Source organism: Nelumbo nucifera, chromosome 7, assembly GCF_055504915.1.
Source record: "Nelumbo nucifera cultivar China Antique chromosome 7, China Antique-T2T, whole genome shotgun sequence".
NCBI lineage: Eukaryota > Viridiplantae > Streptophyta > Magnoliopsida > Proteales > Nelumbonaceae > Nelumbo > Nelumbo nucifera.
In genome coordinates this window covers 15,922,250-15,949,988 of record NC_142655.1, presented here as the reverse complement: position 1 = coordinate 15,949,988, position 27,739 = coordinate 15,922,250, and the positions used below count along the sequence as shown (strand labels likewise).

The window sequence follows — 27,739 nt, the reverse complement described above, 5'->3', positions numbered from 1 at the left end:
TTTGCCATTTCCAAACATTTCTTGAAGCGTAGCATCCTAGTAATAAACACTTCACTCAAACTATTATAAGGTGTTTTATTGTGCGTGTACAACTTAATAATCATTTAAGTCAGACTCAGTGTTACCAATGCATTTGTGAATTTATATGAACATATCCATGTGCATCATATTCATTCTGCCATATCCACGCATTTATTCAAATATGTTACTCGTGCATGCACATCTTATTTAATTAAAGTTATTTGAGATTTGTTTTATCATGTGTTTCATCATATTTATCATGTGTTTCTTAAACATATCCTTATACATCTCCCAAAATCATCTTTCCAATACTCTTATGAAATCAATACTTCGAACCTTGTCCTCCATTGGAATTATAGATGAATATACCCTTCTATGGTCCAAGCCTTCCCGATTCAGTCACCTGAACCATGGAAATAGAACGTTGCTAATCTTTCAACTTGCTACGAGGACATCATGTTCACCTAGGCGGGTGAGGCTAGACAGCCCAATGATAATTTTATGATTTTATCTATGACTAGATAAAAAGATTAACTCTTTTAACATTTTAGGGATAATTCAAGAAAGGATTCTAATATGTGCTAATTTTACACTGCATCTTCCTGAATTCTTCAAGCAATGGGATCTCTAGATAATGTACAAATGACCAAATAAATATCAGATCCACAGCTGACCAACCTGCATTGCTGAAGCAACAACTTTACAATATTGAGTCTCTCTCAAATGATGTGCAAGTTCAAAAATACCGTAAACAATTATACAGGCTCCTAATCTTAGTTTCATTAGTGTGTAAAACTGTCATCTTGAACCCAAGCCAAGAGGGGAAACAGAAAGATGAACAAGAAGATGAAAACAGTATAATCGTTGATCTTCCTTGATGGTTGTCCCTGTAGACTGATGGATCTGTAATGCTTCATCGACCAACCTGGCTGTCCTTTTTTATCCTAGCAAAATTTAACTCTGATTAAATTAGTGGGACTGTGCCTCAAGGAGGATGTTTGTCGCTACATTAATGTCATTTCTAGCGTGCACGAGTGCCTGCCTTGCTGAGTTTCTGTCAAAACCCATTGACACCAGTGTAGCAATGGAATCCTCGGGTGGCTCTGTTGTGGAAGCATGGAGAGTAGCAGGATAGTTTCTCTGCAGCCAACTAAGAAAATAAGTAGTTGCATATAGACAATAATAATACATCTAAAATTACAAATTCATGCAGAGAAACAATTACTAATGTTGCAAATATAAAAACTTTGAAGATGGAACATAGAAGGAAAAGAAGAAATTTGCATCCTGATCTTGGATTCTATCTTGGCTTCATGATTCAGGAAAGATTTTCAACTCGAAAAATCTGGAAGTTGAAAATAAATAGGGACAGTGACCAGACTCCAGAGAACCAGAATAATAAAATCCATCATAGAGATTAGGCATCAAATATGTCACACTAACAGCAATTCATTAGTTTGTAAAGTTCTCTAACCTATGAGTTACTAGGAAGTAATTAGGAAAATTAATCATTTAATTTCATGAAACTAGTAAAAAGCCAGTGATAGTCTTGAAGCATTAGAAATTGACCTACCGCAAAAATGGCTTTTTTTTTTCCAATAAGAACAGAAAAGAACAACTTAGCATTTGTAATTACATTAACATCCCTCAATCCTTACGGTATTTTAAAAGGATTTTCCTACAGTTTCAGCAATGGTGGGCTATCTGAAGAGGACATAATCAGACCTGTAAATACTAAATACCAAAGGGAAGTTTAGATCTAAAGTGGGAGATGAACAAAATTCAAACTTATGTTCTATTCTAGGTTTATTAGGAAGTCAATATACCATTAAAAGGTGTAAGAACATTACAATATGGAAAAAGGTGTGCAGCTTTTGAAAATGGAATTGTTTCGGTTCATGAGAATCACATGCCCTAAATACACTATGAGAAGCATTAGAAATTCAAGTAGAGCCAATTAGTGAGAAAAGATTTGTAAGATCGCCAATTAAGAGAAGATATGGCTTCAGATGAGCAGAATGGAGAAACATGATCCTGCATTTAAACCCCACCTAGGTGTGTAATTATAATATATGGTGTCTTAGTTTACTTCAAAATTGTTTTAAGTTTCCACACAATATGAAGTTCAATATATTTTAAGCATGTTATTATATTTATGAATTTGATTACTTCAGCATGTTATCCTACAGCTTTATGCTTATTGAGTATCCTGTTCTGTGCCCTTGCTACATTATAGACAATAAGACAAGTAGAAAAAACATATGATTTTCAATTTTTCATGCATTAATGACTTAATGTTGGACTTCTGAAATGCCAATGGATAAGTACGAATGTACAACTCAGGGACCCATGGTCACAAGCAAGTATTGGTGCCTAGGGTTGCTTAGTCACCTTGAGAACCCAGATGAATATAAACAACTTGAAATAAAGACAGAAAAGGAAAAAACATAGAACTGAAGGCATAATTATTGCTTTCAAAAAGATCCAACATGATACTTATCAGAATAATCAAACACAAACAATTTCTTTAATAAAGACAAGCAAAATGTCCATGGAGCACAACTTGCCTCCACTTGGCGGCCCACGAAAGAAGGTGCAGTCCCAGTAATATTCCTGCTTGATGATCTTGGAGATGAACCTCCCGGATAAAGCCCATAGAGGCGTGAAAAAAATGAAGTGACAAACTCTGGAAACTGTGAAATATAAAAAATGCAAATCCACTAATGAGCATACCACAGTCAAATCTTCCAAATTGAAACTATAAATCTATTACTATCATAATAGGGATGTTAGAACTTAGAAAGTTGATGGTATATTGGATAAGTTAGCTACTTCCTTTTTTATTCATAATACATTAAGGCCCCGTTTGGTTCGCAGGAATAGGTGTCTGGAATCGGAATTAGAATGGACTATTCCGATTCCAGCTGTTTGGTTGGGCAGAATCGGAATCCCATTCCCGTTCCTGCTGGAATGGCAATCCTCCATTTGAGGGAATGACCATTCCCTTCCCCTCTCTTGGGAATGAAATCTCATTCCTGCTGATTCCAATTCCTATTCCCACTCCTGTCTGAACCAGACAGACTATGGGAATAGGCCATTCTGATTCCAATTTCAATTCCGATTCCGACTGCGAACCAAACAGACCCTAAATGTTTTACAAGATTCATATCAATACTCAATAAGAAAAAGAATATACAAATACACATCAATATAAAAATCTAAGATAAAGAAAGCATAACAATGATATATTGGATAAACTCAACAAACCTTTAACAAAAAAAGTAGATAACTGTTACTCAATAACTTAATTTTTATTAGTCTACCACCATAATAAACAAAGTCTGAAAAGGTTGAAGCATGCATACATGCTTTTAAGTTCATAATTGATGCAGACATCAGAAAATTTGATAACACTATGATCAAATAATAGAGACAACTAGACAAGAAATTCTATACATCCAATGTCATATATAAATAACAAGTTAATAACATCACTGTAAAGTCTCAATTGTAGTTAATTTAACCTGTTGTAACAGGGTCCTTGACAAAAGTGTCTTGGAGCAGATAAAATCTATATGGGTGGACTATCATTATTGTTCAAGCTGACAAGAAAATTCAAGAAACTTAGGCTGCATTTGGTACGAGTGCAAAATTAAGCTTATGATGGCAATGACCACATGATTACAACATTACAATCCAAACCCATGGAGCATGGTCATTTGGTTAGAGAGCTGTACACTCTAAGAGTTAAGAATGGGGAAAGACTTTAGTTATCATGAGCTGTTGTTGGTAGAGAGGGATTCAAAAGATAGTGGGGTGGTTCAAAAATAATAGTGCGAGTCCATTGCAATATAGACACATCCTAAGAGAAATCAGATACTAGCTAGAAAGATAGAAACTGGTTTATATGGGCACAAAGATCATGTAATTGTATGGCAGATATACTGGCCAAGCAAGGGGTTAACAAGACACCAATGTAGGGGGATGATTCCTAGGGAAACTGAAAGATAATGTAATACACTGTTTTAAGAAGTGCTGGAGGTGTGCCTCCAGGGGTACACCTCCATGCGAGGTGCTAAGAAAATGCATGGAGGTGCACCCTAGATGCATATAGACCTTTGAAGCATATACCTCCAGCATAAAGGTGTACTCTTCCTGCCTAGAGGCATATGAAACGTACACATCTCTTGCACTTTATACAAGAGGCTTACACCTTATATGTTTTTATATCTAAGACAATTTTTATAATAAAAATGTTAAAAATAAAATGGGGGAACCATTATATATTAACATAATGCAGAGGATGAAAACCCTCCAAATTTATGTATTGTAATATTATCAAAATGCTCTTGTACAGATTTTCTGGCTCGCCCCCACACTTCCCTATGCCCCCAAACCACCACCAAGGGGCACATGCCCCCAGACTTAAAAAAACTATTCATAGTGCACTATATATGAACACAACCACTAAGACCATAACATCAGTTTTATTGATCAGCACCATAACAGCAAAATAAAAAACATGTACACATATATGCCTCCTTATGCTCAGGAGGCCTACGCCTCTTCTGTTCTAAACTACATGTCACACCTCTAAGTAGTGGAACTCCTTGCTTCACGCCTCTGCATTTTAAAACATTGTTAATACAATAAATGGAGTAAAACGGGCAATTGGTTAGATAGCAGGGCTACTCTAAAATAGTGGGATGCTTGTCATATTCCTATATGCATAACATAGAGACACACAAACATACACTAAAATGGTATTGTTCATGCCAATAGAATTCTTTTTTCTGGTATTTTTTGAGTTTTTCTTATGTTTTTGTTGTTTTTAATTTTTTTGATGATTAACTGTATCATCATCATCATCATCACCCATGCCTCATCCCAACTATATGGGGTTGGCTAAATGAATATTGTTTCATCAATCTGTTCTATTTAAAGCCATATCCACTGTTAAACTACTAGTCTTTAAAACATTTCTTACTACTTCTACCCATGTTCTTTTTGGTCTACCCCTAGCTCTTCTAGCCCATTCCACTTGTAACAAATCACTTCTTCTAACTGGATCTGTTGGTAGTCTTCCATGCATGTGACCAAACCATTAGTCTACTCTCTCTCATTTTATCATTTATTGGAGCTACTCCTAGGTTCCTACAGATGACTTCATTCCTGAGCCTGTCCTTCCTAGTTTTTCAACTCATCCATCTTAGCATTTGCATTTCTACCACACTCATTTTCTAGACATATTTCTTGACTACCCAACACTTTGTTCCATAGTCCATACAACATAGCTGGCCTTACAACTGTTTTATAGAATTTTCCTTTTAATCTAAGTGGAATTTGCCTATTACACAAAAGTCCAGATGCACCACTCTATTTTGTCCAACCTGCTCTAATTCTTTGGATGATGTCCTCCTCAATCTCTCTCTTGTTATGAATTATTGAAGCAAGGTATCAGAAATGGTCACATTGAGTTATCTCTTGGTCTCCAATACAAAGTGTATCCTGATTTACACTCCTATTATTACTAAATTTACATGTCAAATGTCATATATAGTCCTACTATGGGGTTCCAACAATTACTGCTTCTAGGATTATCTCCAAAAGGTAAACCCAAATAACTCATAGACCATTGAGCAACAACACAACCCAAAGTTCCAGCACTCTAATATTTATCTCTCCTCCATGTTCACTCCCACAATAGATCTTTTATCCAAATTGACCTTCAAATTAGACATTTGCTCAAAGATATAAATAATCAGCTTCAAGTTCCTCACCCACCTGAGATCACCACCCTTACAAAAGAGTATTGTGTCATCAGCAAATTGTAAGTGAGTTAATGGAATCCAATTCCTTCCAACTCTCCATCCCCTCACCAAATTTCTGGAGTCAGCCCTATAAATTAATTTTCCAAGGGCCCCAGCAACTAGAGTAAACAGGAACGGAGAGAGAAGGTCCCCTTGCCTCAATCCTCCTAAGACATTCTTTGCTACTTTCTTTATATTGTTTCTCGTTTCAAGCCAAATATAATCAACCTATTTCTAAATTGAGCTACCTTCTCCTTTTAGGGTTTCCCACCTCATTCTTGGACACCTATTTTCTTCCCTATTTCTCTTTCATTTCCTAATATGCACATCTACTACCACTAAGCACTAATCATAGTTTCCAAAGCACCAAGGTGAGGTTAGGTGACAGGGGGTGCTTTATCACCTAGTCACCTAGGTGATGGGTTTTAAGTAAAAAACTAATAACCTAGGGTAGTTCCCTAGGTTCCATAACCATAATTCCTATCTAATTATCCATAATTTTCATAAGAAAAATGTAAACTTCATATTAAAGTATAGAAAATCAACATGTTTGTGAGAAGAAAAAGAAAGAAAAGAAAATTCAAAAAATATAGGGGCTGAACCCCTATTAGACAAAATTTTAAGTTCCTCCTTATTAGTTCAGGTTTTGAAGTCTTTGAGGGTTCAATACAGCATTTAGCTATGTCTGTGTTGATTAAACCCTAACAAATAAGAAAATAATCAAAAGAAATTAGTATATAAACACAAGATGAATATTTTAGTTTAATAATGTATATTTTAAAATTATAATCTCAAAAAATTAAGAATATAAAAGTATTTTATAGCACAATGTACAAAACTGCTTGGCGAGTAGGCAAGGCAAGCCTCCAAGGGCACCTTGTTGCCTAGGCGTTGTTGCCTTGACAACTATGCCACTAATGCAAGTTGATAACTGTATGGCTGTATGCATTTCATTCAAAAGGAAAAACATCCTACTACTTACAAGAAGGCAGCAGAACCATAAGTAAGAAAGCTTGCCACAACATAACCTTAATAGAGCAATAAAAAAAACAGACTTTTACAAGATACACCCCAGCCCTAGACAACCCAAAACTAGTAATTCTCTCCCAACCCCTAATCTTTCCAAAGAATCTGCCACCATGTTTGCACTTCTAGGAGCCCATTTGAATGAGATGTTCAACATAGCACCTAAGGATTTAACCAGCCTCACCAATGGCCTGAACACCCACGGAGCATGTAGTTGTGTTTCCATCCAACCTATAACAGTTTGACAGTCTCCTTCCACAATCACACCCCTCAATCCATGCTGCCAAAGCAATTTTAAACCTTGAATTAGAAACAGTTCAGCTTCAGAGATTAGCTTGACCTGCATGTCCTAAGAAGCTTAGTATTATGTTACCACCATGATCTCTCACCACACCTCCCACCACCCCAGATGGTCTTGGTTTTCCAACACAGCAGCCAAAAAAAGTTGAATTTAACCATCCCTGTTCCTGGAGGGCTCCACTCCAACATCTTTTTCTGTTTATTCGATTGAAAACCAGCTAAAATCTGCCATTCCCTCTATCATTTAAGCTCACCACTTCGAACTCTTCCATGACAAAAGCCCAATGAGCAACTCTTATCATTGTTAGCTCTACCACCTCTTCAACCTGCATATGTTCTAAAAAATTCTTGCATTTCTTTCACACCACAACCCCCACAAAACTCTCCCTTGCACACATTGCCAAAGAATCCTTTGTCTTCAAGTGGAGTTACCTATTATATCTGTCTTGAACAGATCCAAAACTTCAGATGGTAGCTCCCACACCTTTCCAACCAAAGAACACAAACATTGTCAAATGGCTCAAATTATAGAGGCATGGGAGCAATGTAACAATATCTGGTTGTTTTTAAAATTGAACAAAATAACTCGAGTATCCAATCACTTTTAAGATTTTTCCCATTCTCTCTCCTCATTAACTCACTGCTAACTCTCTCTCTTTCTCCTCTTCTCATCGACTCCTCCAATTACCTATCCTTATTAATCACACTATTAACTCTCTACCCTCCAATAACTCTAATTCTCTTGCCTCTCAATTATCCCATTAAATTGCCTAAAAACAATAGTTTTTTAATTTAAAACCCATCATACAAATTTATCTAACAATAATTAACCCAAAAATAATACTTGGGTTGGACTTGGACTGGTTCTCCCCAAATGAGAATGTCTTTCTACTTTAATTTCACTTACATAGCCCATGTATTGCAAACACTAATTAATAAAAATTAAATCCATTTACATTTAATCTAAAAAGAGTAAAAAAATAATACGAAATTTTCTAACAATAATAAAAGTAATAACATTAATTAAAACAATAAAAATTAATGATAATTTATACAAATTTATCAAACAATACCTAACAAAAAAATAATACTCAGTGTGGAATTGATCTGGATTAGCTCAATTAGGAAACGTCAAAAGACCTCTTCCATCTCACTTTTCTTAACAAAGCCCGTGCATTGTTTGGGTCCCGACTAGTTCTTTCCATAAATTAATAATGTTTCAGTTAATGATTGGAGGAAAAAAAAAACATAATTGGGGAAACATGGATGTTTTATCCAATGAATACTCTGTAGGCTCTCTTCATTGCTATTGGATAAATAAATTCCAATACAATGAAACTTCATTGGAAAGATGGGACAGCAAGTATGTGGGTAAACAGGGCCTTCAATCCATGCCATGGTAGCAAATATGTCAAAAGCAAATGTTTCCAGAGATGTGAATATTGTCAATATAGCAACTTATTGGGATATAATTCCATAGAACATATTTAACCAGCAATGCAAATTAGAAGCCTTAGTGAAAAAGCTGTTGGCATTGAACTTATTGGAACATAATTCCACAGAACATATGGAACATTTTTAACCAGCAATGCATATTAGAAGCCTTAGTGAAAAAGATGTTGCCGTCGAACTTATTGGGATATAATTCCATAGAACATATTTAACCAGCCATGCATATTATATTAGAAGCAGCAATGAAAATTTTGTTGTATATCCTTCCATCTTTTTGTTAATGAAAGTTACCTTTTTTCTCAAAAAAAAAAAGAAAAATTGTTGGCATTCAAGCTAGAGAGAAAGAGAAGTAAAAAATTACCTTCATTCTGCGAATGTGAAGAATATTAAGGCGATAGAGAGAACCAGCAAGAATGCCACACATTCCTGGTATAACAGACCTTCTCAAGGATGATAAAAGAAGCTGCCATATAAAGATTAATGTACATAATCAGGTCATGAAATATCAAAGGAAGAGATAGGCTTGTCTAAATCAAACCTATGCAACATACACATAAACATTAACAAAAAGAAAAAAAAAAAAAAAAGAATGAGAGAGAGAGAGAAACAAAGAAAGAACACATGGGCATTTTACCTGAAGACCAGCTAAATATATGAACGACTTGTCAGAAAAGTTAATACCAAATATACGGAACCGGGTTGAAACTGGAATGTCAAAGTAGAAGGGCACAAATGAAGAAAAAATAAGGCCATAGGGTCCAGATGCCAGAATGTTTAAGGTAGGATCTGCAGAAACAAAGAAACAAAATGGATCCTCACACTAATCTTCACTTGGCAAGTTGGCACTTGGCATCCAAACAGTAAAACATAAATAAACAAATAAATGATGAATAAAAACAATCAAGTCAAGACAGTCAAGCATGCCAATATTCGACTTCTACTCTGATGGTACATAAACACACACACACACACACAAGGAAGAAAAGAGCTATGGAGTGTTGAGCTCAATGTTGGTTCATATAAACCTGGAGGGTTCATGGGGGCAAATATGGCAGATTTTGGATGCATGGATATATTCCACAAAAGAAGAAATGATAATAATAACATATGAAAAAGAAAGAAAAAAAAAATCCAAACTAAGTTATAGATCCATCATTTCACTTTCTTTCAAAGTTTTCTGTTTGACATACCCAAGTTTTTAGTTCTAATACGAGGAAGATTATTTGATTTCCCATCCAACTGGATTAACAGGGAAAAGCTGGACTGGAACCACCTAAATCTGATCCAGATCCAAATCTACATTGGAATTACAATATCCACAACTAGGTCTGATTAGGATCTTATAATTACAATATCCAACCTGCTCCATTCAGCTATATGGTTGGACCCAGGTTGGACCTTAAGGGTTTCAAACCTGATCTGGGATCTATATAGAATCCAAATTATATTGAATCCAGAAATTCTTAAATTGGTGTAGGAATCGGAGAACTGAATTATTTCTCCATGGTTCTTTCCTTGCTTCCACATATGCATTAGTGTTGCCCTTGGGAAGAATAAGGTTGCTCGTTGGCTTTGAAGTTTTGGTTCTTTTATAATCTCTTTGATACCATTGGATTTTCTGTTCGTCCTCACACATAGACATAGGCATATTGTTGAACCACATAAATATTGTATTTATGTGGTTTGTTATTTTCTATTATTTTCTCTATTTCTTGTGATTCCATCAAACCATTGATTGTGTTTCAACACAACATAAAAAATATGCAGCATAAAAATAACGTACCACAGATTGAATAATTTAGTTGGCGGAGAAAGAAAACTAGTGTATTGTTCAAAAAGAAGCACGAGGCGATCAGACAAGGCATCAGAAGAACACTTATAGTCGGACCTCAAAAGTATCCAAAGCATAAGACCCTGATGATCAGCCTCTAGAAACCAATAAATAAATAAATAAATACTGTTTCTGTCTCTGTACATCCCAAGGAACATTCATGATTCTGACTCAGAAAAGCAAAATAATTCTTTATGGGTAAAGAAGATAAATTTATTCTAGGAAATACTCAATCTGGTACGACCACTGATTTGAACTCAGGAAAAGAAATGGTAATGAATTAAGATTACCATTGTGATCGGTCCTGGACAACATTTTGAGTCCAATTATAATAGATTCAAGTTCCGGATCTACCTTTTGAGTCCCAATTCTGGATTGGTTTTACTGATTTCATCCCAATTATGACTGGAATTAATTATAAGATGTCTAAAATTATTAGTTTATAATGGATATCTAACTATCTAAGAAACTTAGAGATGAGAGAGAAAGATAATTAGTTGATTTAGTATCAAATTTCCACTGTCAATTATAACTGGGTCTTGAAGCAAAATATATATATATATATATAACTGGGTCTTATCAGTCAGAATAGAAATGCCTAAATTAATTATAGGATTTCTAGGTCTTTTGCTTATAGACCCTACAGGGTTAGGATCAGAAATGAGTAAGGGTAAGGACCAAGTCTACCATGACCCAGCTCAGACCCAACCCACGGACAACACTAGTTAAGAGAAATTACTATCAAGGAATAATGGGAATTTCATGTATGAATCATTATCATCATCTAAGCCTTGTCCCAACTATATGGGCTCAGCTAAACGAATCCTGTTTCACCATTCTGTTCTGTTCAGTGTCATATCAATTGTTAAATTATGGGCATTTAAATGAATTTCAGGTATGAACATAAAGAGTTAAAACAAGAAAAAAAGACATTTAGACCAAAAGGACAAGGATTGTAGTAGTAAGAAATGATTTAAGCGCTCATAATTTAACAATGGATATGGCACGGAACAGAATGGAATGGGTGAAACAGATTCTTTTTTTGAGGGGTAAATAGTGAAACAGGATTCATGTAGCTGACATCATATAGTTAGGACAAGGCTTAGATGATGATGATGAGACGAGAAAATTAACAGGTTAGAGTATATTGCTTCCAAGTAGTACAACAAGATTAAGGGGCTACCACTGTAATTAACTGAAGCATCCATTGAAATTTTAGAATCATGTATACCTTTAAGGAATGCCAATGTGAGGACCTCAAACAGTGATGAAATTATCACAGAGAACAAGATGAAGACCTGTAGGCAGAAGTATGAACAAAAATGATTAACTCAAAATAAGAGAACAAAATTTGAGTCTTTTTTTTTATCATTAAGAAGAATCAAATCATAGAAAATAAAAATGCTTTTATTACCACATTAAGAAGAATCTTGTTTTATTATATTAATACTTACCTTTTCATCACATGGATAGAGACACGTTTTTGAAATAAGTCAGTTGTTCTTAATTTCTTCATGTGCACATAATTGTATATTTGAATGTGAAATAATCAATGAATAACTTAAGAAACAATTGACACAAATACATTACATTATCATTTCTAATCTATGAAGTGACTTTTTATTTTGTAGTTCTAGAACAATTCTTTATCAATTAACAGTAAATCACACCAACCATTATAAAGTCAGTGTTCCCATCTATCAGAAAAGGACATGCACAGAACCAATAAAAAATGGTGTCCACAAATCACCACCCAGTGTTAATATTATTAAAATACCATTTTATTTAGTACATCTAATAATATTCCAGGAATGGGCAACCATCTGAACTGGTCCACTTTAATTTGATTTAGGGTGGCAATCTAACAAGAATTCATTCTCATGGGGAATTTTCTAATATAAAAATAAATAAATAAAGGCCATTACCCAATGTTGATCCATTTATCTGGGGTCTTGGGAGGGTAGACTGGATATGGTTCTAAACTTGGGCGTTTGCACAAAGTGGCTGCTCTCAGACTCAAAGCTGGATTTTCACACTCATGTTTGCCAACCTGAGATTTTGCCACCGATGGCCCCCAAGGAAGTTTTCTACTATATATATATGTCCTATCTGACATATGTCCTATCTGACAGCAATTCATTGGGTGTATTGGTGATTTTCAGGGTTGTAAATCAACAGATAACAGTCATAGTTTTCAAGGCACCAAGGCGAGGCTAGGCGCCTTATCGCCTAGGCGATGGATTTTTTTTAAGTAAAACCATATGTCCTAGGGTAGTTCCCTAGGTTCCATAACCATCTTTCCTTAATAATTATTCATAATTTTCATAAGAGAAGTATAAATTTCATGTTTAAGTCTAGAAAAATCAACATTTTATGAGAAGAAAAAGAACAAAGGAAAGAAAATTCAAAAAGTATAGGGGCTGAACCCCTACTTTTGTTATAGGAAAGAAGAAAAGAAAAGGTGGAAGAAGAAGAAGAAGTGAAAGAAGAAAATGTGTTGGTTAGACAAAATTTTAAGTTCTTCCCTTGCTTATTGGTTCAGGTTTTGAAATTTTTGAGGGTTCAATCAAGGATCAAAATTTCGATACAATACGCCCCGTATCGGGTGTATTGTATTGTATTTTTGAGATTCCGATACCTGTTTACAGGTGTTTTCGGGGAGCCATTTTTTAAATAATATATATTTAAAAATGAAATTAGAAACCAAAGAAATGAAAAAAATAGGGGGAGTATCGTTATAAGTACCGATACACCTCTGCCAATACATAGAGGTGTATCAATACTCTGAACCATGGGTTCAATACAGCAGTTAGCAATGTTTGCGTTGATTAAACCCTAACAAAATAAGAAATTAGTATATAAACACATAAAATGAATATTCTAGTTTAATAATGTATATTTTATAATTATAATGTCAAAAAATTAAAATATAAAAGTATTTTATAATCCAGTGCACAAAAATGCTTGGCGACTGGGCGAGGCAAGCCTCCAAGGGCGCCTTGTCGCCTAGGCGTTGCCTTGACAACTATGATACCAGTATTGCACATCTATACATGATTGAGGATGCGATTGACTCCTAGCTTTTATCTAATCTTCAATAATTGATATATCTAGCTGGGCCGTGAAATATCTAGCCCTTCATCTTCAAGCCACAACCTTAAAGCACGCACTTGGCCTTTGGGATCTTATCATTGAGAGATTACCTATCCCAGAGGAGATCACCCAATGGACTGGCTGACCTACAATTCTTCTTCACTTCACTCACCCCTTCCCTAGCCAAGGAATCTGCTAATGAATTTGCAAAGCTTTGTCCCCATCTGAACAAGGTATTCTATCCATTTTCAAGTTTGAAACAGAACTTGATGGATTCACAATAAGAAATACTGCTTTATGTATTGGAGATTTTATGACAGCAAACACTTTTTTTACTTGAGAAAGTATTGTATTACAATAGCCAAAAAATTATATCAGCCCATGTACATTGAGATGAGAAGCTATACAGTTGGAATGTACAAGAGTATTCTATAACAGCAAACTCTTAGAGAGATCTCAAATTGGACGATGACAAATTCCCATCCGTTCAACATTGAATATATTGACCAGCATACATGAACTCAGGGAATTAAGATTCTCGAACAGCCTTGTCCTAGTGTAATAGGATCTAATGAATTTCCAATTTTACATTTTTCCAACCTATAAAACCCTAATATCAAGTTGCTTCTGTTCCTATGTTGTATCATATTTTCCTAAACCTACATCAAAAACCCATTGTCACCATTAAAAACTATGTCAATAAGATCACAAAGACCCAAAAGGTGTTTATAAGGAGGTTATGTAGCAAAAATAAAAAGAGGTTGTGTAGAAGATAAAGGGAGAGCCCTTTGGTAGAGCGAATCATTCTGTTCCATAGTTCCCCATTAGCTGCAAGAAGGTATAAACTTTGTTTCTAATTTATTTGATTTCTTTTTCTTTCATTTTTGTTGAAGTCATCCAACTTCTTCGATGAAAACATCAATAAAAAAGCATAGAGATTGCAAGTTGGTCATATCATGGACAAAGAACACAAATGTGAAATGCAAATCCAATATAAATATCAAACTTGGATGGTTCTTAATAATTTATCTTAATGATCAAAAGGTATATAACTCGAACAGCACAAAAAATTATCAAGAACCTTTAATTCTCTTAGCAGTCTTCTAAGCAGTTTAGTTTAATCAATTACTTACTGAATATTTATTAGACCCTATCTGTCTTTCAAAAACCCTGAAGTAGTAAAGAAGATACAATTAGTTTAATCAATTACTTACTGAATATTTATTAGACCCTATCTGTCTTTCAAAAACCCTGAAGTAGTAAAGAAGATACAATCCAAACATCAGTTCTGGTGTTGATGAGAAGGTAATAAATGATGCCAGAAACCTCCAGAGGTGAAGCTTTCCAAAAACATCCTGTGATAACAAAAAAGTAGATTTGGTGGTAAGTCATCAATTCTAGTTAACCCTCAAACAATAAGCAATGGTATTTTAGAATCTGCACTTTCCAACCATATCTGACTTTAAAAAGATCAACGGAGTAATGTGAGACCTACAGGACTACTAAAACAGTAAGATATTATCAAAACTTCTACCTGACAATGTGCAAGGACTACTCTCTCTCTCTCTTTCTCTCAATAAGTAATTTGAAACTTTATTAAGTGAAAAGAGGAAATGTACATATAGAATAATCAATTCATGGAGAGGTACAAGATGCTACCTCTCCAGAGCTATATTTACATTACAACTGAACCCAATACAATTTTTCTCTATTATGGTTTAAAACGTCCCTAATTTCCCTAATATTTCCACGACACATTTCCATTTCCATGGGTAGCGACATGAAATTTTACTGGAATCGACATTTCCCCAATGAACACTACCAGACTTATGTGGAGTACAAGAGATAGTACCCACGACATATTTCCATTTTCACTTCCATGGGTAGCAACATGTAATTTTACTAGAATTGACATATTCCTTTTGAACACTACCAGTACTATGTGGGATACAAAAGATAGTATTATAACATAAGTTGGTGACAATATTGTAGATATGTGAAGTAACAAGTTTTTGTCCACGTAACTTACATGATTACAACTTTGAGCTAGCTCTATATTCATTTCAAACATGAAGTTAAATAATAGTTTTTGTTTCTGTAGTAGATTATTTGGTTGATCTGTTACAACCATTTACATTTTCTATGAGTTTAAATTTTGCTTTAATTAATTCTATCATGAAGTTCTAAAGCTTAAGGTTACAAGGCAACTTCAGAACGCATTCTTTTGTCTATAATCCTAGTTTCTTAGTTTTGTTTAATAACTTGGAACAAGACAATAATTTAAAAAGGTGTGCATATGCTTCTTTTGACATTTCATAAAATATCATTCTATATTTTGCATATTTTACAATGTTTCCACCATGTCTATTTTTTTTTTTATTGGAAATGGTAACTTTCATTAGTGATATCAAATAAACATCTTGCACTGTCAACCACTCAAACAAAGAGTGTTGACCCCAAAATAACATCAAGAATTACAGTACAGCCCAAAAGAAGTTTTCCCTGAAGGTCCCCTGTTTCCACCATGTCTATAATTTTTACAATATTTCCATATGACATTTCCGACATTTTCTTATATTTGGATGACCAACATTTCCACCGACATCGACATTTTAAACCTTGCTATTAACCCCTGCTTAGTTAATATGCCAGTCAACGCATTAGAAGACCTTTGGACCCACTTATCCTTGACACCATATTGCCAGTAGGCCATTTGAATTTTTTAAACTAAATCATCCAGGTTCCTTATCCATCCTACTACCACCTTTGAGCCCCCTTCAATTGGTCATGAAAACAAAGCAAGAATGTGACCTTGTTCATTTCTAAACACTCCCCCTATTCCAAAAGGACCTAGATTACCTTGACTACTTCCATCAAAGTTTAACAAAATAAATCCATCCAATAGGAGGTGACCAAGATTTACAAGCAGATTTCTTTCTTGAGGAACTTCTTGCCACCTCCCCCCATTTTCTCCACATATCATCATAGGACTAGAGGTGAGAATATTTCCATTTTTCTTACCCAATGTATCACCCTAGTCAATACGCATCCCATTACTACTTCCTTACTTCTTTCCTTCTCCAACAATATTCTTGCACTCCTTTCCTCCAAAATTGTCCAAATCAAACTCCCCCCGTACATCCCAACACTCTTCTCTTCTTAGGCCATGTAAAGACAGAAGAGTCAAACAACTTGTTAATATCCATAGCAATAGTTCACATGCACCCAAATAAAGCATAGAACGAACCAATCCCAAATACAAGTAACAACTTTACAGGAGATTGTTAGGTGGAGCAAATCTCACAACTAGCTATGCAGAGAATGCACCAGCTCAGAGATAAGGATGTATTTGGCCTTCTTTTTTGCAACAAATCCATAGTATTGATCTTCCCAAATACTCTTCAAAACAAAAGGATCGAAGTTTGGGAGGGATGGTCTATGCCAAACATCTTTTACAAGAAAAATTCCTTTATATCTTTCTACTGCTCTTATTTTAAAGATCCATCCAAAAATCATTCACCTCTATTGGTGTCTCTTTTTATAATCAATAACAGCCAAATTTTAGTGCTGAATCTGATAAAATAGAAAGGAGTGTACGAAGTATAGAAATACAAAGGTGTAAAGTAGGTCAGTGAGAGATAAAATCTCTCTTGATTTCTCATTGTAAAGTGATCTGGCTTTTGACCCTAGACCCCCTAAAAATGGGAAAAACTTTGGCTGTTAGGAACATTCTTGGGTATGACATGTTACCATGGGTGTGGGATAAGAGTAATTTCCCTCAATATGCTTTTGATCAAAAAGAAAAGCAGGGGACTGAATGGGTTGATGTGTCATACTCATACCCAAGAATGGCCTCCAACAGCCAAATTTTTCTCCTAAAAAAATGAGCTCTATGTTGGGAAACTATGCATCAAAAGAGTCAACACCTGCGAGATACTTCAGCACAAAAGGAAAATTTACTCTATATCTCCCTACAAGTGTAGTTTCCATAGGTCTAACAGTGAGGCAACAATGTCAACTCCTTGTTATGGTGCCCCCAGTTTCAGGGATATTAAAAAAAAATATTCTAGCCCTCTGTGATATCTACTGGAAGCTGCTATCTGATATTCCTCATCTATTTGGATCTGTTTTTATAAAAGAGGAAAGACAATGTGTACAGATGCAACAACAGCTATATTTTACACCACTTGGAAAGAGAGGAACTGAAGAGTCTTCTCAAATAAGAAATGACATCTGATATTTTAACTGATATTATCCTTAGCTTATACTTGTGATTTTTTTCTTGCCAAGAGCCTTTAAGTTTCTATTTGATTGTTGAGCTATTTAAATTGTTTAGATGTAGGGTTGGTTTCCTAAGGGTATTCAGAAAGGTAGTGGGTCCAGGCTTTTTACTTTTCTTGGTTTTATCTATGTTTAGGTAGGGATGAGCATTATTCGGTTAAAACCGAAAATTTCGGTTTTGGTTTTTTCGGTTTTGTAAAATTTCAGTTTTGGTTTTGGTTTTGGTTTCGGTTTTCAGGTTTAGAAATTCAGTTAACTGAAAAAACCAAATTAGCCAAATTTTATTATCTATTATATATATATATATTAACATATAATACATATATAATATGTATAAAATATATTATATTGTATTATATTATGTATTAAAATATATAATTTATTATATACATTGTATAATATATATTTTTTAATATATAATATATATTAAAATATATAGTGTTGAAATTCGGTAACCGAAATTACCAAAAATTTCGGTTTCGGTTGTTTCAGTTTTTCAATATTTCGGTTTCGGTTCGGTTTTTCATTTAAAATTTCGGTTTATTTGGTTCGGTTTTTAACCGAATAAACCGTTTGCTCACCCCTATGTTTAGATACTTTGAACTCCAATCTCTTCAATCTTTGATAAAATTATATTATCAATCAAAACATAGAAAGAAATTAAGAAACTTTTCCTTTGATGGCAGTTCATATTGGCCTTATGGGGCTAGATCCTCTAGTTACAACAAGATCCCCACAGAGCTGGTCTCCCTGCCTCGGGGAGCAGTGAAGCTCAAATTTTGATGTATGGGGGAGGAGTCTTCAGGTCCTATTGAGTCAAGAGTAGTTGGAGCGCTTGCTTCCCGAGTGAATGTCTCTTTCAAGTAGATTCAGAGGCCAACCAACTTTTTGGCTGGTAGGCTAGAGGTGTGAAGAGATTTCAGTTATATTGGACGTGGCTTGCTGACTCCCATGTCAACTCCACTCCTATGTGTAGGGAGTCAAGTCATGGTTCTGAGTGCTGACTCCACTCCTTTAGAATATGTGATGTAAGGCCAACTCAGTTCTAGTCCTTAGAGAATGTTGAATGGTTTTCTTGGATCAGGCTTTTTACTTTTCTTGGTTTTATCTATGTTTAGGTAGGGACGAGCATTATTCGGTTAAAACCGAAAATTTCGGTTTTGGTTTTTTCGGTTTTGTAAAATTTCAGTTTTGGTTTTGGTTTTGGTTTCGGTTTTCAGGTTTAGAAATTCGGTTAACTGAAAAAACCAAATTAGCCAAATTTTATTATCTATTATATATATATATTAACATATAATACATATATAATATGTATAAAATATATTATATTGTATTATATTATGTATTAAAATATATAATTTATTATATACATTGTATAATATATATTTTTTAATATATAATATATATTAAAATATATAGTGTTGAAATTCGGTAACCGAAATTACCAAAAATTTCGGTTTCGGTTGTTTCAGTTTTTCAATATTTCGGTTTCGGTTCAGTTTTTCATTTAAAATTTCGGTTTATTTGGTTCGGTTTTTAACCGAATAAACCGTTTGCTCACCCCTATGTTTAGATACTTTGAACTCCAATCTCTTCAATCTTTGATAAAATTATATTATCAATCAAAACATAGAAAGAAATTAAGAAACTTTTCCTTTGATGACAGTTCATATTGGCCTTATGGGGCTGGATCCTCTAGTTACAACAAGATCCCCACAGAGCTGGTCTCCCCGCCTCAGGGAGCAGTGAAGCTCAAATTTTGATGTATGGGGGAGAAGTCTTCAGGTCCTATTGAGTCAAGAGTAGTTGGAGCGCTTGCTTCCCGAGTGAATGTCTCTTTCAAGTAGATTCAGAGGCCAACCAACTTTTTGGCTGGTAGGCTAGAGGTGTGAAGAGATTTCAGTTATATTGGACGTGGCTTGCTGACTCCCATGTCAACTCCACTCCTATGTGTAGGGAGTCAAGTCATGGTTCTGAGTGCTGACTCCACTCCTTTAGAATATGTGATGTAAGGCCAACTCAGTTCTAGTCCTTAGAGAATGTTGAATGGTTTTCTTGGATCAGAATTTTATGGCTGTTAATGGATGTAATGGCTTCTTCAAGGAATAGGAGAGAAAATAGGGAGAGAAAGAAGAAAGAAAATACCTAGAATCACTTGGCATAGGAATCACTCACCATAGCTAGCATAAGCTGAAGAAAACTCAATATAATTCATTGCCTTTGAGTAAAACGTCCAAACATATTTATAGACTTTAAACTCATAATAATCCTATGAGTCAAACTGTTAGACTCAATAATCCTAGTGGGACTCAAACTAAGCTGTTATATCATATTTCAATTCAAAGGCGGCTTCAATAACTCTAATCCTACTTATGCAATGACTCTGAAATTTTAAAGATAAACAAACTATAACTAGACAAATTAAACCCTATCATTGGACCAAGCAAGGAATTGCAAAATGACAAAAATACCCTTGGTGTTCAATTCGGTCCAAATCCTAAGTACCATCACTATGCCATATCAGGACCTGTTGTAAGGCCTTCTTCTTTCTAGAATAAGTCTTGAAGGGTGTTGATCAATTCCTATCATCTCTCCCTGGCTTGAAAGAACTCGACCCCAGCGAGTTAGAAGCATGGTACCTTTCATAAATATCTGGGTTGAGACGATGAAAGTCTTCAGCAGTGATCCAAGAACTCTCGGACATAAGCTTGCATTTCCACTTGACAAGGAATTTCTAATACCCTCCTATAGCAGTAGATATTATTTCCTCATCTAACACATCCTCTAGAATGTCATTTGGAGCTGCAATAGTTGGCGATTTAAGTATAGGAGTCTTAAAGGAATCCACATGTCCATGGTAAGGAGTCAAGTCCTCAACATTGAAGATAGGACCAATTCCCATGTCATCTGGCAACTCTAGAACATAGGCATTAGAACTTATCTTCTTGATGATTTTGTAAGGACTGACACTCTTTGAGTGGAGCTTCTTGTACACACCTTTAGGAAGACATTCTGACTGTATACGTACCATAACCATGTCTCCCTCTTGATAATTTGCCAAATGTCGATGAATGTCAGCTCTAGCCTTGTATAAATCATTGCTTAATGCAATTTTTCTCTTAACATCATCATGTATCGCTCTTATGTGCCTAGCAAATGCTTCTGCTTCAATGCTAGTACACGTATCCGGTGGTAAGGTAACTAAGTCAATTGGCCACTTAGGCTGAATACCAGTCACCACTTCAAATGGACTTCTTTCTGTGATAAGGTAACCAAGTAATATTCACAAATACAGTTTGAATAACTTTTTAGAGTTCAGACTGTACTGTTTTATTTCTTAGAAATTTAGACTTTTAAGAGTTTCCTGGTCTTTTCTGTCAGGTTATTAATGCTCAATCCTCAAAAGGAGTGAAAGACAACTTTTGAATGAATAATGGCTTCTTTTCTCGAAACTAGGAAGGAAATTTTGGAAAATAAAACTTTTATATAAATTCTAACCTTTTTTGAAATTAGAAATCAGGACAAATTGGAAAATTGAGAATTTTGAACATTGGAAATTGAATATTTTGCCTTTTTTAAATTATAGTCAGTTCGGTTCGGGTTGTTTTCGGTTTACAAATACATAAACCAAAACCGAACTGACCAATCAGATTATGCATGTTTATAAACCGAAACTGAACCGATATACTTTAAAAACCAACTATATCGATTCGAGTCGGACCGATTTGGTCGGTTTAGCCCTTCTCACGAACAACCCTAGCAGAAACAACAAACCCCAAAAATAAAACTTTGGGTGACATGAAAGAGCATTTCTTTAAGTTGATGTAGAGTTTCTCTTGGCGTAAAACTCTCATCACTTGACGTAGATGATCAATATGCTCTTTTGGACTATGGCTATATATAAGAATATCATCAAAATAAACAACTAGGAAATGACCAATGAAGGATCAAAGTACCTGGGTCATCATACTAGGGGCATTGGTTAGTCCAAATGGCATAACTAACCACTCATATAAGCCATCTTTTGTCTTAAATGTTGCTTCCACTCATCACTAGGCCTAATTCGTATTTGATAATAGTCATTCCTTGGATCGATCTTAAAAAAAATGGTCGCTCCAGTCATCATGTCAAGCATGTCATCAAGCCTAGGAATTGGGAACTTATACTTGAGAGTAATCTTGTTGATTGCTCTACTATTAACGCACATACGCCAAGAACCATCCTTCTTTGGAGTGAGAAGAGCTGGAACAGCACATGGACTAAGGCTTTCTCTAATAAAACCTTTCTTTAGGAGGTCATCAACTTGTCATTTAAGTTCAGCTTGCTCTATAGGATTCATACGATAAGCTGGTAAGTTGGGCAATTGTGACCCTGGCTGCAAGTCAATAGCAAGTTGAATGTCTCTCATGGGCGGTAACTCATTAGATAGCTCTTCTGGCACCAAATCTGAAAACTCATCCAACACTTGGACCACTTCTTTAGGCATTTTAGTAAGTGGAACAACATCTGGTTGCTTTACCTCCTTGGATATTAGTATATTACAACATATACAACTCCTGTCTCCTTGCTTTCTACTTCAAACTCTTTTTTGGAGAGCAAATGCAATGGTTTTTTCTTAGATTCAACAATGGGTCCTTGGGCTGTAGTCTCCTTTTGAGGTGGTTTGCCATGTCTTTTAATAACTTCTGGTGACATTGGGTTCATGATAACTTGCTTCCCATCAAATAGAAAGTGATAGGTGTTCTCCCTTCCACAATGGTAGATATCCCTATCATAAAACCAAGCCCTCCAAGCAATATGTGTGTAACATTCATAGGAACAATGTCACACCAAATAGAATCAGAATAACTACCATAAGAAATAGTCACAAGGGCTCATTGAGTTACCGGAATTGTTGTCATATCAACCTAAGCAATCTTGTATAGTTGTGGTGTCAACTTTAGCCGATCCACAGTGACTTCAGAAATCACATTCATACTACTGCCACCATCTATGATGAGATTACAATACTTGTCCCCACTCTTTACTATAGTTTGAAATATTGTTGTATGAAGCCAATCTTCCTTGATTTCCTCCTTTGGGGATGTAAGAATACGCCAAACAACACTAACATAGTTGATGTCTTCATCTAAAGCATCACCATTGGTGAAGGAATAATCCTCTTCTTCAGCTAAATCATCACCCAGGTCACCTACCACTTCAATGCCATCTTCATAAATGATATTAAGGCTTTTGGTAGGACATTGGTAAGCCATATGGCCCTTTCCTCCACATCTAAAACAACTAGTACCAGGCTGTTTTTTCTGAGTAATACCACTAGCAATTTACTCTTATAGTCAGCCCCTTGATAAGGTCTAGACCCACTAAGCTTATTAGAATACGTTGGCCTAGAAGTCTTTCCCCCATCAGCTTGCTTACGAGCTGCATATTCCCCGGTTTGTGATACAAATTGCCTTGTATTTGTTTGCTTTAAACTCTTCTCAATTTTAACAGCAACTTGGTAGGCATCCTCTAAGTCAAAGACTCGAGCAGTTACCATCTCTTTCTTAATTTCAGCCTGTTGTCCATTCTTGAATCAAGCCAACTTTTGCCTCTCACTTTCAGTAGTATCAAATCTAATAGATAAGTCATCAAATTTACGCATGTATTCAACTACAGATAGCATACCTTGCTTGAGGTTAGTCAATTCCTCATACAACTCATCTTAGAAGTCCATTAGGAGGTACTTGTCTCTCAAATGATTCTTCATTTCTGACCATGTAGACATAGGACCATCACCTCTATTCTCCAATTGTCGTTCCATGCTTCTCCACCATACTTTAGCATGATCACCAAGCTTCACACGTGCAAATCTGATCCTCCAATCATCAGTCATGTCATACCAGTCAAAATATTCCTCTGGTGCAGCCAGCCAATCTAAAAAAGATTGAGGGTTTAAATCTCCATTGAAATCATAAACATCCATCTTTGCCTTCTTGGTTATATCATTTGCATAACCACCATGTTCAGCTTGTTCCATCATCTCATCAAATAGATCTGTGAGTGATGCTTCTTGATCAATCCCTTGATGGGTATTTCGGATTCGATTAGCTTGTGCAGGCAGTACCCTTGTGCAGTTTGCAGCTCTTTGCCATCCTCTAAAATTAACAGATCCTTCATTTTCACCATTATCATCTTCATGGACAGCTACATTGTTTCATCCTCCATCCCTTTCATTGATTAGAGGTGCTTCTTGCTAGACTTCTGCTTCTTTATCTTCTTGCTAGACTTCAACTCTCTTGCAAAGGGTAGAAATCAATGAATCTCTTTGTGTATCAGTCAGCCGACCCCTGTAATGCTTGCCACTACGTGTAGACATGATGATAACAGCCTATAACCTTGGCTCTGGTACCAAACTGATATAGGACCAGCTCAGTTCTAGTCCTTAGAGAATGTTGAATGGTCTTCTTGGATCAGAATTTATGGTTGTTGATGGCTATAATGGCTTCTTGAAGGAATAGGAGAGAAAATAGGGAGAGAAAGAAGAGAGAAAATACCTGGAATCACTCACAGGGTGCCTAGGATCACTCTAGGGCATGAGAATCACTCACCATAGCTAACATAAGTTGAAGAAAAAAACTCAATATAATTCATTGCCTTTGTGTAAAACGTCCATACATATTTATAGACTCTAAACTCATAATAATCTAGGAGTCAAACTGTTAGACTCATAATAGTCTTAGGAGTCAAACTGTTAGACTTAATAATCCTAGTAGGATTCAAACTAAGCTGTTATGTCCTATATCAATTCAAAGAAGACTCATTAACTCTAATCCTACTTATGCAACCACTCTGAAATTTTAAATATAAACAAACTACAACTAGACAAATTAAACCCTATCATTGGACCCCACAGAAAATTTCCAAAATGACAAAAATACCCTTGGTGTTCAATTTAGTCCAAATCCAAAGTACCATCACTGTGCCATATCAGGACATGCTGTAAGACCTTCTTCTTTCTAGAATAAGTCTTCAAGGGTGCTGATCGATTCCTATCAATATGACTCTTCCAAGTCAAGTGATGGACTCAAGTGACTCCTAGTCAGGTCAATTTTCATTGACATAGATCATGGTTTGTACTAGTCATAGACTCACTGTTTTGGAAACACTGCTACCATGACACAATTCAGGTATAATTGGGATGTTAGGTCATTGCCTCCTAGAAACAGTTTTTTTAGAAAGCTCCTTGAGTAAGGAAAAGATGCTGAGTTGCTCTTTTAGTTGCAACAGTCAAGTTTCTGATTTAAAAACAGAAAGAAAAAGAAAAATATCTTTCAAGTCAGTGGGCATAGACTGTTTCACTAAGCAGCTAAATTCATGTGATAAGTGAAGATTAATGTATAATTGCATAGCTTTCTGAAGATACTAGAGCTCTTGAAGAAACCCCCAGGAGTGTCAAATCTCATCCCCAACATCCCAACAACACTAACTAGATGTATAAAAGGAAATAACCAATTCACTGAATCAGGGGATATGGCAGCAAAGAAATGAATAGGTTGTCAAATGTCATATAAACCCATTGAAAAGAATGGAAATAAGAAGATGGTATCATACATTCAAGTAAATTATCCTCATATCTATCTGTTGATTTAAGAAAGCAGGATCATAAACACTACCAGAGGCAAAGACCCGTTATGATTTAAACAAGCAATAGATGAATCGACCAGCAAATCAATAAGAATGTGTATACAACAGAAAACCACAAGGTCATAAGGAAAAACTTGAAATTTAGTCTAAAGGAACTAAAAAAGAAAAGAAACAAAGAGTTGCAATTCAAATATTATTTCCGGTCTATTCTTACTGAAATGGAAAAAATAAAAAAGGGAACATCTCCATCATTATACCCAATACAATGCACCTAAATTGAGCCTGATCATAGGAGCTCAGAACTTAATTCAATACCCACATCACAAAACACAAACAATTTCCACTTAACCATCAAAAACCTGAAAAAAAAAGACAAAACATTGAGGAAATTCACGTGCAAAAACAGATAAAACTGAAGAACAAGAAACCGGGAAAACGGAGAAGAAAACAAAAAGTGGGAAAAAGATCTCCAATCTCGATTCAAGGGATTCCCGAAAGGAAACAGAAAGACCCACTTCAAATTACATGTGCACTGTGATAATTCATCGTCACTTTAACGAAAAATAGTGTCAAAATAAAGCAAAAAGGAGTATAATAGGTCAATGGAAACTACAGTACCTGATACGATAATCCGAGCGTCGACGAACGGCCTTGAATCCCAAGGAAGATCGTGAAGAGGGCACACGCAATAACGAATGTTTTTGTGACAGGAGCATTGTCTGTGAGGGAAAAAATATAAGTTTTCATTAAAATGTGCAACGAAAAGAAAATCTAGTAAAGGATCTATGATTGCAAAGATGGGATTCTTTGTTTCTTCCGATCTCTTGTGAAAATTTGGGAGGAAGAAATACGTACAGAAACCAGATGGGCCGCCGTTCATCTTCGAGGTGAAGGAAGCAACGACCAACCCCCTTCGCCTCCCTTTGAAAACTCAAAGAAATGGAAGAAACGAATCCGGTATCTGTTTCTGTTTCTGAGTTTTTCGTTTTTACGTTTATTGAATTGTATCCTATAAATACTTAAATCTCCCCCGAGTAACAACTAATTACTTGTTGACACCTTGACTTTTCTATTAACTGAAAAACGATCCTTGTTGGAAAAAACTTACACAACTGAAATAGCCGAACTGAATGACTTATTGCTGGAAAAATACAATACGTGAGGGGTGCAATAGAACTGAGTCGAGCCAAACTTCGACCTGTCTTGACTAAGTTGGACTAAAATACTCGTATAAGCCTCAAGTTGAAGATCAAAATTTCTAATTTTTGTTCCGGCTGCAAATTATATGATTAATTCAAACTATTGATTAGTATTGAACTCGAAATAAGCCTCAAGCCCAAATGGTTCAATTAAAGCTTGAGTTAATTACATCTCTACCCTTAATTTGAGGGTAGTGACACTTACTCCTCAAACTTTAATTTGCCATAAGATCTACCCTCTACTTTCAAGTTTCAACACTCTACTACCATCATGTTAATTAGGGGTGTAAACGGTATTCAATTATTCAATTTTGAATTTGATATTGGATATAATCGAATCGAATTCAGATGATTTAATAAGTTTAATGGTCGAATTTGAATTTTTATGTCAATACCGATTATTTTATTGAATTGAATATGGATTAATATTGATTCGATTCGATTAATATTCAAATTTTATTATTATATAAATTTAATATATTAATAATAAATACAATATAATATATCAATTTAAACTTACAATCCCCAATCCCATTCATCAAAGGCCTGGAGCTACGAGTTGTTATCCATGTGTAAGATTTTCTCTATAGTTTTTTTTTTCTCTCTTTTTCTTTTCACCGGAGCTGTGATCTGCCATCCATACTCAAGAAGAGCAACAGGGATCCATCCCAACGCATTCAACATCACCCTCAACATATCTCCACCTTACCCTAATAATATATCATATTGTTTTTTAGGTTTTTTAGTTTTACCTTGTTTTCTTTTTTCTTTCTTGTGTTCAATGTTTTGGTGCGGACATGGGTATTTTCTTGCAATGAACAACATCAACGCCACAGGGTGGCTATATTGGGGTTTTGAAGAAAAATAATTGGACGAATTCAAATTCAATTCAAATATTCGATGCTTTAATCGATTTTGAATTCGGTTGATAGTTTTGAATATTAGTGGTTATTTAACCAGATTTGAATAACATACTTTGTAATCGAATTCGAATTCGAATATAGACTGATTTGATTCGAATTCGCTCCGTTTACAGGTCAATGTTAATGGGCTTGACTTTAAGGGTAAATTTATGAATATGCCCATTCAAAATTGGTTAG

General features: G+C 35.3%; 1 protein-coding gene across 2 annotated transcripts; it reads right to left on the bottom strand.

Annotated features, from left to right (window-relative positions):
• Positions 1-566: 566 nt before the first annotated feature.
• On the bottom strand, positions 567-26,450 carry LOC104607787 (Ubiquitin-associated (UBA) protein). Of its 2 annotated transcripts, XM_010273492.3 has the most exons (9): positions 26,296-26,450; positions 26,059-26,159; positions 14,748-14,888; positions 11,672-11,738; positions 9,244-9,395; positions 8,971-9,072; positions 2,589-2,714; positions 1,064-1,161; positions 567-965 (listed from the first exon to the last, which is right to left on the bottom strand). In XM_010273492.3, the coding sequence occupies exons 1-9, from the start codon at positions 26,318-26,320 to the stop codon at positions 935-937; spliced, it is 843 nt and encodes a 280-aa protein (XP_010271794.1). In that variant the 5' UTR covers positions 26,321-26,450; the 3' UTR covers positions 567-934. The 2 variants fall into 2 exon arrangements, with proteins under 2 accessions (XP_010271794.1, XP_010271793.1); XM_010273491.3 differs by having other exon boundaries at positions 567-1,161.
• Between the last annotated feature and the right edge of the window lie 1,289 nt (positions 26,451-27,739).